Source organism: Papaver somniferum, unplaced genomic scaffold (genome assembly GCF_003573695.1).
Source record: "Papaver somniferum cultivar HN1 unplaced genomic scaffold, ASM357369v1 unplaced-scaffold_19, whole genome shotgun sequence".
In the NCBI taxonomy this organism is placed as follows: Eukaryota; Viridiplantae; Streptophyta; class Magnoliopsida; order Ranunculales; family Papaveraceae; genus Papaver; species Papaver somniferum.
Window position 1 is genome coordinate 6,877,009 of NW_020628818.1, and position 11,325 is coordinate 6,888,333.

The window sequence follows — 11,325 nt, forward strand, 5'->3', positions numbered from 1 at the left end:
AACTACTTACTCCTCTTCTCATCACTTGACACGTGTAGCTTTAGGAAGATTGTACCTATAAGATGAACACCAACTACTACCTAAGCCAATCAATTGAACCCAGAATTACCTAGGTGTGACTTACAGTGTGGATAGGCTTAAGCCAGTCCGACTCACTGGTTAAATAGCTACTTTTATGAGACTTGTGTGGAGTACATACAAACATGCTACACCAGTACCAGTACCAGTACCACCACTATCTATGAAATTAACCCTCATGACTGCTGTAGTCGTTTTACTAAAAGTTGCCGCACCAAGGCCCCATGATACATGATTCTATGACCACATTGACCAGACACAAACGCGATACCCTCGATGATGGGTTATATTTTATAGAATATATATAGTTCAGCACCTTGCTGCAATTTGTGAAGACTCAATTCAGTTGGACTTGGACGTCACATGCCATCCAGTATTGTTTGCATACACGATCCCCTAGCAACCTAATTGGCATACATTCCGACTGGAGTTTACGCTTTGGATAGAATTTGAAAGGAACTTGAGTGAGCTGTCATTTGTGATCAGACAAGCTCAACATATTTTCTTGAACAAAAACATATCAACAAATTCACTAAATCAAGACATTTTAATATGGAAATGGAAGATATATAGAGATCATCAGTTGTTGATGATTGATTACATTGTGGGATCCATATCGAATATCAATCTTTAAACAAACTAGACGAAAAGACATTTCCTACACACTGAAAGTGCAAAAGACAAACTAGACGAAAAAGAAAAACTAGAAAGAAATTTCAAAAGACAGCAGCAGCAAAGTAACTTAAAAACCAAGGACTAGACCGCCACCTTACCAGTACTACTAAATAAAAATTCAGACAACACCTGTTCTTCTCCATTTCTTCAGGTTTGAGTTAAAGAATATTGAACGTTTCAACATAGAACTTCTTATTTCCTTGAGCTTTGGGTTTAGAAACATTCATCCTTGTAGTAGTAGTATTCTTGATTTCTTCAGGTGTGAGTTTAGAAACATGCATCCTTCGAGCATTATTCTTGATTTCTTCAGCATTGAGTTTAGAGATATACATCCTTGCAATACTCTCTGGGCCTTTGGTATAATCACCCTTAGTTCCTAACTTAAGGAAGTTAGCATTCAATTCAATACTGAAATTCCTCATCCCGTTCTTATCAGCATAACCATCAGGCATCTTGTATGCATCTATTCCTACATTGATATTAATAAACTTTGATTGTTTTACCGAAAGATATATTGGATCCCCAAATGCACGCATATGAAATGTCAAATTAATAACATCTTCATGTTCAACAGCACTCCACTTAGATGCCATCTTCCATAGATTCTCAGATGGATTCAGATAGTAATTGTTAGGACTTCCAGCTGCTATTGCTGCATAAGCATAGAAAAAATCCATATTAAACTTTCAAAACCAATAGTAAAAAAGAAAAAAACAGATTTCAAAGTCTAAGAAGATACCCAGTTTCTTGAAGAGGTGGATTTTTGAAGCAGCAGCCATTAAAGTGTAGAAATTAAGAAGAAGCTCTAGACTAGTCTCTTTTCTCTGTAGGTTCTGTGTGCAAGTGAGGTAATGAGACAATGAGTCCGGTGGTATGTACTAAGAGAAGGAGGTCATGAGTTGAGCGAATATTTTGGTTATTGTGCTCTGAGTATGTAATAGTAGAATGGGATGTATACTCCGTTTCTCATCGCTTGACACGTTTATCTTTAAGAATTTGTGGTGATAAGATCAACGCCCACTACATTATTTTCTAGTAGCTGAGCCAATCAACCAACCCCGGCAAATGCATTTTTTATTTATTCACTGTGATTTTTTGGAGATTTTGTTGGAAATAGGCTAAAAGATGGCCACCGGCTAAAGCTTAATATCTTGTAGGAAAAAAAAGGATTTTTGTGTCCTCGGGCTCCATTCAATAACCTCTGTGCCCTTCTTCCCACCACCAGTAACCAAAGAATTCACAGCTTGAAGAGTGACCTGATTTTTAGGGTTTCAAAATTTTACTCAAAATGTGCTATTTTGCTTTTGTTAGCTAGCCTCTTTAATATTTGGAGCTTTCAACCAAAACTGAGACTAAAAAATACGTTTGACCAACTAGTGGATTTTTGAAAACTCAATTCAGTTCATTGTGGGCATAACATGCAATCCAAAATGTCTACATACCCCCTACCTAACTGGCATGCACTGGATAATTCGCTCTAACAAACTCAGTCAAGTAACGTGATATTTAGGGTTTGAATTTCAATACCTAAAATGTGTTATTCTGCTTTTTTAAAGCTTTACCATTTTGAGCTTTCATACAAAATTGAGGGCAATAAAGCTGATTTTACAGAATACACTCATAAGACACCAGCTACAAAACAAAACCATCTCTGTTGTCTATATTATTTGTGGAGAATCTTTGTACCACTGTATGTATTCTGGTATTTTCATATCACCATTAAAATCTCTGCTCCAAGCTGAACATATTTTCTTGAGCAAAAGCATATCAAAAAAATTCACTAAAAAAATTAAATCAAGACATTGATTTTAATATGGAAATGGAAGGATTTTAATCAACATACTAAAGATACTGTTGTAGTTGTTTGGATGATTGATTACATATTGAAATTCATATTATGAGCTCCGCCTGATCATCAAATTATCAACCTCAAAACAACTACCAGAACCCCTAAAACTGAAATATCAAAGACATAAATAACCCTAAAACAAGATGAAAAACTAGAAAGAAACATCAAAAGACAGCAGCAACAAGCTTGAAAACTAAAAGACTAGACCACCTTCCATTTCCCTTAATTTACCACTCTACTAATCCAGATAAGAGATTCTTCCTCCTTTTTCCTTCAACTTGAATTTATTAACGAACAGCTTTCCAATACCGTTTCCAGACATTTTGTAAGATTCATTCTTAATTCGAAAGTTGAGGAATTTTGGATTCATTTCAATACTAAAGTTCTTCATCCCATCCTTATGTTCAAAACGAGCAGCGCCCGTTTCCTACAATATAAATAATGTGTTGTTTTGCCACCACGAAAACTCGTTCTCCAATCCCAAACATATTGAAACTCAACTCAAGAACATCTTCATGTTCAACAACACTCCAATCAGATGCTATCTTCATCAAGTTATCCGATGATCCAGATAGTAATCTTCAGGGGTTCCAGCTTCAATTGCTGAATCGATCAAACACGTACATAAGCATATTGTTAAAATCTATTACACCACATAAACAAAAGAGAAATTGATCTTCAGAGTGTAAATTAATATACCTGATTTCTTGAAGAGGTGGATTTTTGGAGAAGAAGAAGAAGCCATTACAGTGCAGAAACTAAGAAACCCTAAACTTTCTTTTTGCTCTGCAGAGTATGTGTGGGTGAGGAAATGAGACAAAAAAACGGGTGGTTTTTAAAGAGAGGGAGGTATAGAGTCATGCGATATTCGTTGAGTTGGAGGAGAATAGTTTGGGTACTCTGTGTGTAGGATTGGTCAATTACGTACTCCTATTCTCATCACCTGACACGTGTAGCTTTAGGAAGATTGTGTGCCGATAAGATCAACACCAACTACAGTATTTACTAGCTAAGCCAATCAATAGAACCCAGAGAGTTACCTAGCCGTGACTTACTGTGTAGGCTAAAGCCAGTCCGACTCACTGGCTAAATAGAGACTAACCCCCATGACTGCTGCAGTCGTTTTACTAAAAGTTACCGCACCAAGTCCCCATGATACATGATTCTATGACCACATTGACCAGACACAAACGCGATACCCATGATTCTACACAGCCGTGTGCCAACTGATGACGTGGTTGTATTTTCTAGAATTAGTTAAGCTCCTTGCTGCAATTTGTGAAGACTCATTCAGTTGAACAAAATCATAATCAAAAAATTCATTAAAAAATGAACAAAGAGATTTTTAATATGGAAATGGAAGGATTTTACTCATATGGAAATCACTAGTACACTACAAAAAAGAAGGGTTCTAGGGACGGCCACTTCTCAAAAAACCGTCCCTAGAAAGGAGCAGTTGGGACACTCCAACCTAACCGTCCCTAGTGTGTGTATTTGGGACGGCTGGCAAAAAACCATCCCAATTACTAGGGACGAATTTCTTCTTCCGTCCCCAGTGGTTAGATTCATTCAAGGGATGGCATTATGACGTCGGTAATATAACTATCTTACACCCAATACACAATAAAACATTCCCCATTTTTACTTTGGTTATATCGTCGAAGAAAAACTTCCCCTGTGAATTAAATCTCTCGATTTCACCTTCTTCCTATTCTGCTGAAAAACTTCCCCTGTGACTTAAATCTCTCGATCTGAAGTTAAATCTCAGGTAAATTCTTTCGTGCTAGCATATCTCGTTGATTTGATTTTAGGGTTTGCAGGTTATGTTTTGAAAATCTCGTTGTTGTTTGTGGTTTTCGATGTTAGGGTTTTCAAATCAGAATTACAATTACAAGAGCACACTCTCCCTATCTCCGTCGATTTTGGGTTTGAATTCAGGTAAATTCTTAAATCACAAATGGAAATCAGAATTCCTTCAACAAATTAGTACTACTGATATGAAAATCTCTCTTATAGTGTCCTAGAAATGTTTACAAATAACTTAAATCACATCTTATTTACATTGATTTGTGTTAGTGCCCTAAAAATGTTTAGCAAACCAATTCCTCAGGTATCCTTAGGGCAATTGTTTTGTTACTGATGCTTCTATTTCTGCTTTATGATTGCACAATCATCCGAGTAATACCCTGACTAAGAAACATTTTGCACTGTAGAGTCTAACCAGGTTTATTCTTCAATTTTGAAAGTTTTTATTGCTAGTATATACAGTCCTGCATCACTTGGGGATTCAGATTTGTTTGTGTGTGAGGCTATATGCTGAGCACAATATTTTCCTTCAATTTCCGTATATTCAGTTGTTAGTAGCAGGTCATGTACCTCTTTTTGTGCTAGAATTGCATCTGTTTTGCAAAACTTTTCCTATGATTGCAAGATTACTCGTGATTAATCTGTAGCTTTCAATTTATTTTGTTTTTCTCAGACCTCATTGTAAACAATTAGGATGTGCTTGGTTGGAGTTTGGCATTTGGTAGTTGTTTAGGTGACAACTTTCAAAATTTACAGAACAGTTAGCTAGAAATGGTGGGGATGAAGGGGGTTCTTGATGCCTTATGTGATCTTCACTGGTTATATTTGGTTGCTTTGTGCTCCCTGAACTATTCTCTATCTAGTGTACTATATCCCTGTCCAATGTACTACATCTGTCTTCATATCTAGCCTGTACTTAATTTATTTTATTTCTATCAATGTACTCACTGAATTAAGGTGTGTTGCGCCAGGTGCATATTGCTGGTGTTAGCGATTAGGTTCATTTCATCCCAGGATCATTCTCTGGCTTACATGCTCATAATCGTCGATTGATGTTAACTTATAAAGGTAATGTTGGGGACAAGGAAGAATCAGAAGATGAAGATTACATAGATGGGGTTACATATGAAGATGATGGTAGTGATGGTGATAGTGATAGTGAAGATGATGGTGATAGTGTTGACCTGAACAATTGAATCGATGTTGATTAAACTAGATATTTGTAACTTAAGATTTTTTATTTGCGAACTAGATCTGTATATGCTTTGAACCTTTATTTATGCTTATTATTTGTGATATTGTTTGATGAGTTTGATTTAGTAAATCAGTTGTTTTCTTTACTAACATCATTGGTTCCCTTTATGTCTCTATTTCTATTTGGTAAATGTTTGTAGGATGACTGATCAAGAAGGGACAACTGGAAAGAGGGTGCGAGAGAAAGGAGAGTTGTCTTTCCTACAAGAAATCGAAGAGGGAGAGACGCTATCAGTGGAAAACTTCACCGTCAGCCTTCTGGGGAGCACCGATCAAATTTAGCTCATTATATCGGTAAACTAGCTAGAGATGGTCACATGCTGCCATTGTCCGTATCCAGTTGGAATTATATGCCGCCTCATCGGATTCAGAGAGTTATGGATGATATAAAGGTGAAGTTCAATGCCCTTCAAATTATTTGGTAATAATTCAGGACAATAGTTCAAGTTGACATTTATTGGTTTCATCTAATTGGTTTCATTATGTTCAAGTTTGCATCAAATTTATTGATGGAGCCATTCATTTCCTAACAATTGTGTTGTTTTTGTGTTTAATGACAGAACGTATTTGACTACCCCCAGCAACTTGATGTTCCCATCAGGAGTAGGCTCAATGAATACCGGAGGGAACTCAAACACACAATGAAATCATTAGGGTTTGATGCAACAAGAAGTGAAGCTCAAAATCTTCGATACCGACCCGAAGGTGTTGTAGAAAGTCAGTGGGGGCCATTAGTTAAAACGTGGAGTACCGAGAAAAATGAAGTACGTATTTTTCCTGTAGTCTGTTAGGGTTATGTATCATCTTTATAACCTGTAGTTTGTATGACACTATATTATGGTGCTTTCTGTATCGTCTTGGTTGTCAGACTCGTTTTGACCTGGTTCCCTAACTCACAACAAGCATCGTTTGTTATTATTATGTTGTTTTGAAATAGGAGTTGGCAGCTAAGAATAAAAAAATAGGTCCGAACAAAGAACTCAACACACTGTTGGCTCCAAGCCTCATATGGAATATGCAAAAGAGGTAAATCTTCTGTTCAGTTTGATCTTGGTGAGGGTGTTTCATAAGTTATATACAAATGCAACCAACAACACTAAATTTCATTTTACAGATGCTAGCCGAAACAGAACTATTTCCTGAACAACATGGAGTATTTCGAAGGACCAGGACAAAGAAAAGGAAAACATCAGACCAGAAGTGATGGATCATGTTGTTGCTGAACTATACGTATACCTTTATACTTTTGAGTTTTCTTTCGGGTCATCTGTTTTTTGTATTTGTAATTCGGATTGGCCTAACTTTTGAGATTGATTTACTTTCAGGGTCGAATGGTGGAAATACACAACCAGGATAGCCAACCTGGATCTGGAGTCGTTTTAGGTGGTCGAAATGATGCATTTTCGGCTGTAATGGGACTAGATAGACGTGGTCGGGTTCGTTTCTTTGGCAGCACTGTGAAGCCGAAACAGTTTCGGGGCGAGTCATCATCATCAAATAAAGGGTTGCAGAATTGGAGGCTCAAGTTGCGGCATTACCACCAAACCATAACAATGAAGGACTCGAGGTATCACATCATTCACTCTTTTTTTGGAAGTATTTCATATAGACTCAGAAGTATGAAACAGTTTGGCATGACATGTATTTCACCATAGAATCATGGACCACTTATTTCTGAAATGAGTACCCCGCATGACACCCCAGAAGTACCCCGCATAATAGGAAGACCTGAACCAATTCCATTAGCAAGATTTAAATCTGTCTATATAAAAAACATCAAAATAGATGAGGTGAACATCAGGACATGACACATTCAGAACTTTAACATTTGAAAATAGGACACTGCAAGAAGATGAATGAGACTAAACTTAGATTGTTGACTAAGAAGATGATGTATTGAGTAGATTGATGATGTTGTTTACAACAAATTCTGTTTTTTGGAGGATATGTGACAGCAAAGGTGCAGGAAGGTTCTAATCCGCTACAGTAGCTTATTACATTTGCTGTTGAAGAAAAATAGCACCCAAATTGTAGTTAACAGATGATACACAGACACTATTTACTGTAGAGAGTATATGAAAATCTAAATTTTTGCTTGTTTTTTGAGAACAACTTGTTTTTGAGAATGAGTGGGTCTCTTTTGTAAACAAATAACTTGGTTTTTGAGAATCTATACAACAAATTCTTCTATGTATTCGTCTCTGATTCTCTGTTTTGTGGATGTATAGCATTCTAATCCTAGTTGTCTCTGGTTTTATGATGTATGGCATCTAATATGCATGAGGGGATGGCATTCTGCCAATTAAAATAGGGAATGGGGGTTTTGGTAATATTCAAATATTAGGGACGGTTTCTTAACCGTCCCTACTGTTTCAATTTATACTGGGGACCGTTTTGTTAAACCATCCCTATTATGATGCACTTGGGACGGTTTTAACCTGTTTTATCTGCGGTTTCGAAACCGTCCCTAGAAATATTAGTGACGGCTAATAGGAACCGTCCCTAGAAATATTGGTGACGGCCAGTCAGAACCATCCCTAGAAAGTTAAACCGTCCCAAGTAGTATTAGCGACGGTGGATGAGGGGACGATACTAAAAACGTCCCTAATCACTTTTTGGGACGGCTTTAGGCCTCATGGGACGCTTTTTTGACCGTCCCAAGAGGCCTTCTGTTTTGTAGTCGTAGTTTGATGTAAATCGATGATTGACTACATTGTAGGATCCATATAATAATCATTTGATTATCAATCTCCAAACAACTTTCTAAAACCCCTATCTAAAAATTGAAATCACAAATGACATAAATAAACCCTAGAAGAAAAAGAAAATCTAGAAAGAAATTTCAAAAGACACCGACGGCAGACTTGAAAACAAAGGACTAGACCACCTTCCATTTCCCTTACCACTATTAAATAAAAACTCAGCCAACATCTGTTCTTCTTCTTCCTCGTTTCTTCAGGTTTGAATCAAGGAGTACGAACCTTTGCAAGATAGAAATTCTTATTTTCTTCAGCTTTGGGTTTAGAAAACATTCATCCTTGTAATAGTATTATTCTTGATATCTTCAGCATTGAGTTTAGAGATAAGCCACCTTGAAATACCTTCAGAAGCTTTGGTATAATCACACTCAACTCCCAATTGAAGGAAGCTAAGATTCAACTCAACAGTGAAATTATTCATACCATTGTTATCAGCATAACCAGCAGGCATCTTGTATCCATCTTTTCCTATGTTGATATTAATAAACTTTTCTCTTACAGAAATGAAAACTCCATCCAGTGCTAAACCACGCATATGAATTGTAAAATCAAGAACATCTCCATGTTCAACCACATTCCACCTCCATGGTATCTTCCACAAATTCTCAGATGGATTCAGATAATAGTTATTAGGACTTCCTGATGTTAGAACTATTGTTGATTTCACTCTTGAAAAACAAAGGTTAAACACAAAAACTGGATTGCGGCTGAGTCACGACCAGGTCGCTCTCTTTAAGACGTTTCGTGGCTCTGTCTTGAATTTTGTGCAAACAGTCTTTCTTTGTCACAATGTCCCCAGGATAAAACAGCTGAGAAAAACTCTCGTCGATCTCTCACGCACACAGTGAGAGATCGATCACTCTCACTCTTTTAATCTTCCTCAGAAAAAACTTGGTCTCTTGATTCACAAAAACAGTATATGGAAAACTCTTACTTTTCTGTTTCTCAAAACTGGCTTATTATAGCCTTCGCAATTAAGACAAAATTAATGGGAATAAATTTTGGTTTTAATTGTCTCCATAAAATCCTGTGTAACAGTCCAAAAACGGTCAAGTAATTTATCCCAGAATAAATACTATTTAATATGTAATTAAAAACTGCGAAAACGTTTTGAAAAAAAAAAACTTTTTAAAAAGGAGCAAAAACTACTTTCCAAATTCAAGAGACCTCCCGGACCCCCAAGGCCCCGCTCCCGGACTAATGTTATATATATTATTTATATATATACACCCATTAGGAGGGGGAGGGATTCGATCCTGAGATCTATCCCTCCGGACCCAAAATGTTTAACCACTAGGCCAAGCTCGAATTGTTGATATAAATGTAAAAAATAATTATTTCAAAACATATATGCCAACAATCCCCCACTTATATTTTTAAAATCATTGAGCAAGATCCGTATAGTTATGTGCATAAGCAAAGGTACCTTTCAGTTTTGAACCTTTACATAATATTAAATTCTCCGAACTCTGACACAGAGTGAACATATGTCTTTGAACTCTATGTAGAGAACGAATTACTTAATACACACACAACTATACTAAGAGTAAAGTCCTAAATGCCAGCACATTACGGCCTTGTGCCTATCCCAGTTTTAATGAATGTTCTAGAGAACTGCCCATGTTCTCATAGAAAGCGGCCACACTTTCTCATTCACATAGGTGAATCTATAAAAATTACTCCTGTAGCTTGGTACCCCACTCTATACAGAGCTATATAATTCATTAAGAGTTAAACATTCCATCAGCAGCATAACCCTTTCCTACAAACACTCTGTTTTTAGTAATTGTGTAAACATCAGATCCAATAGTTTGATACAACCCAGCCTTGTTGAGAAGATATCCGGAAACAAGATTCTTTGTCATTTCTGGAGTGTGGAGGACATCTTTCAGCATAATTGTCTTCCCAGAAGTAAACTTCAGTTCTACCGTACCAGAACCTTTCACATTAGTGGTATGGGAGTCTCCCAACAACACTTTCTTATCCTTGATTTCTGCATAGCTCTAAATAGGGACCTATCAAAACAACAATGGCGCGAAGCACCACTGTCTATCCACGACCCATCGGTTCCACCAACCATGTGAATCTCTGGATCAAAAACCATGGCAATTATAACGCTTTCAGCAGCATTAGCTTGTGCGTTATTCTTTCCTTTGTTATTCCTGCAATCCCTAGCCATGTGGTTTGGTTTACCGCATGCATAATAAAGGAACTCAGAATCAGAATTCTGAAATCTCTTGGATGGGTGTGGGTTCTTGTTTTGATTAGGTTTTCCTTTCCTTTGGTTCTGATCAGGTTTCATTGGTTTTTTCTTAGGTTTCAAACTCGGTTGAGTCTGATTCTTATTATTGGAAACAATAAGAATCTCTTCCTTTCTGTCTTGTTTCCGTGCTTCCTCTTCAACCCTGAGCTTAGAAATCAAACTTTCAAGAGAAAACTCTTTAGTTTTATGACGCAACGTATTACGAAAATCTTTCCAAGATGGGGGTAATTTATCAATCAATACAGATACTTGAAATTGTTCATCAGTTTTCATACCTTCCGTCATAATTTCATGAGCTATTTTCTGAAGTTCATGAGCCTGAGCAACGACTGAGTTTTCATCCACCATTTTATATCTCAGGTAGCGGCTTACATCATATTTCTTTGATCCGGCTTCTTCAGTATCGTATTTCTTCTGTAAGGCATCCCACACATCTTTAGAAGCATCAAATGTAGAGTAATATTCGTATAGATCGTCAGACAAAGCATTCAAAATATAGTTTTTGCAATCAAAGTCATTATCAATCCATTTTTCATAGGCTTTTTGTTTTTCTTCAGCAGTTTGGGTCTCAACAGGTCCTTCAGTTGGTTGAGGAGTTGCAATTGTTGCGGCTGGAGTTGCTTTTTTCGCAGCTTCTACAT

The 11,325-nt window shown here is 36.9% G+C and overlaps 1 protein-coding gene and 1 long non-coding RNA gene across 2 annotated transcripts; both read right to left on the reverse strand.

The window, feature by feature from the left end:
• Positions 1-689: 689 nt before the first annotated feature.
• LOC113338420 lies at positions 690-1,584 on the reverse strand. The gene is made up of 2 exons (XM_026583850.1): positions 1,493-1,584; positions 690-1,405 (listed from the first exon to the last, which is right to left on the reverse strand). Exons 1-2 carry the CDS (start codon positions 1,530-1,532, stop codon positions 912-914), a joined length of 534 nt encoding a protein of 177 aa, XP_026439635.1. The 5' UTR covers positions 1,533-1,584; the 3' UTR covers positions 690-911.
• Positions 1,585-2,593: 1,009 nt separating this feature from the next.
• On the reverse strand, positions 2,594-3,395 carry LOC113338390. The gene is made up of 2 exons (XR_003354755.1): positions 3,302-3,395; positions 2,594-3,205 (listed from the first exon to the last, which is right to left on the reverse strand). It is a non-coding gene; the product is annotated as an uncharacterized LOC113338390 (long non-coding RNA).
• Positions 3,396-11,325: the final 7,930 nt, after the last annotated feature.

What these genes read in the sequence shown, in the direction of transcription:
- LOC113338420 (XM_026583850.1), bottom strand. Translation starts at nt 1,532, where the DNA reads ATGGCTGCTGCTTCAAAAATCCACCTCTTCAAGAAACTGG. An exon ending in CCACCTCTTCAAGAAACTGG is followed by an intron (nt 1,406 to 1,492) that starts GTATCTTCTTAG and finishes ATGCTTATGCAG; the next exon opens with CAATAGCAGCTGGAAGTCCT.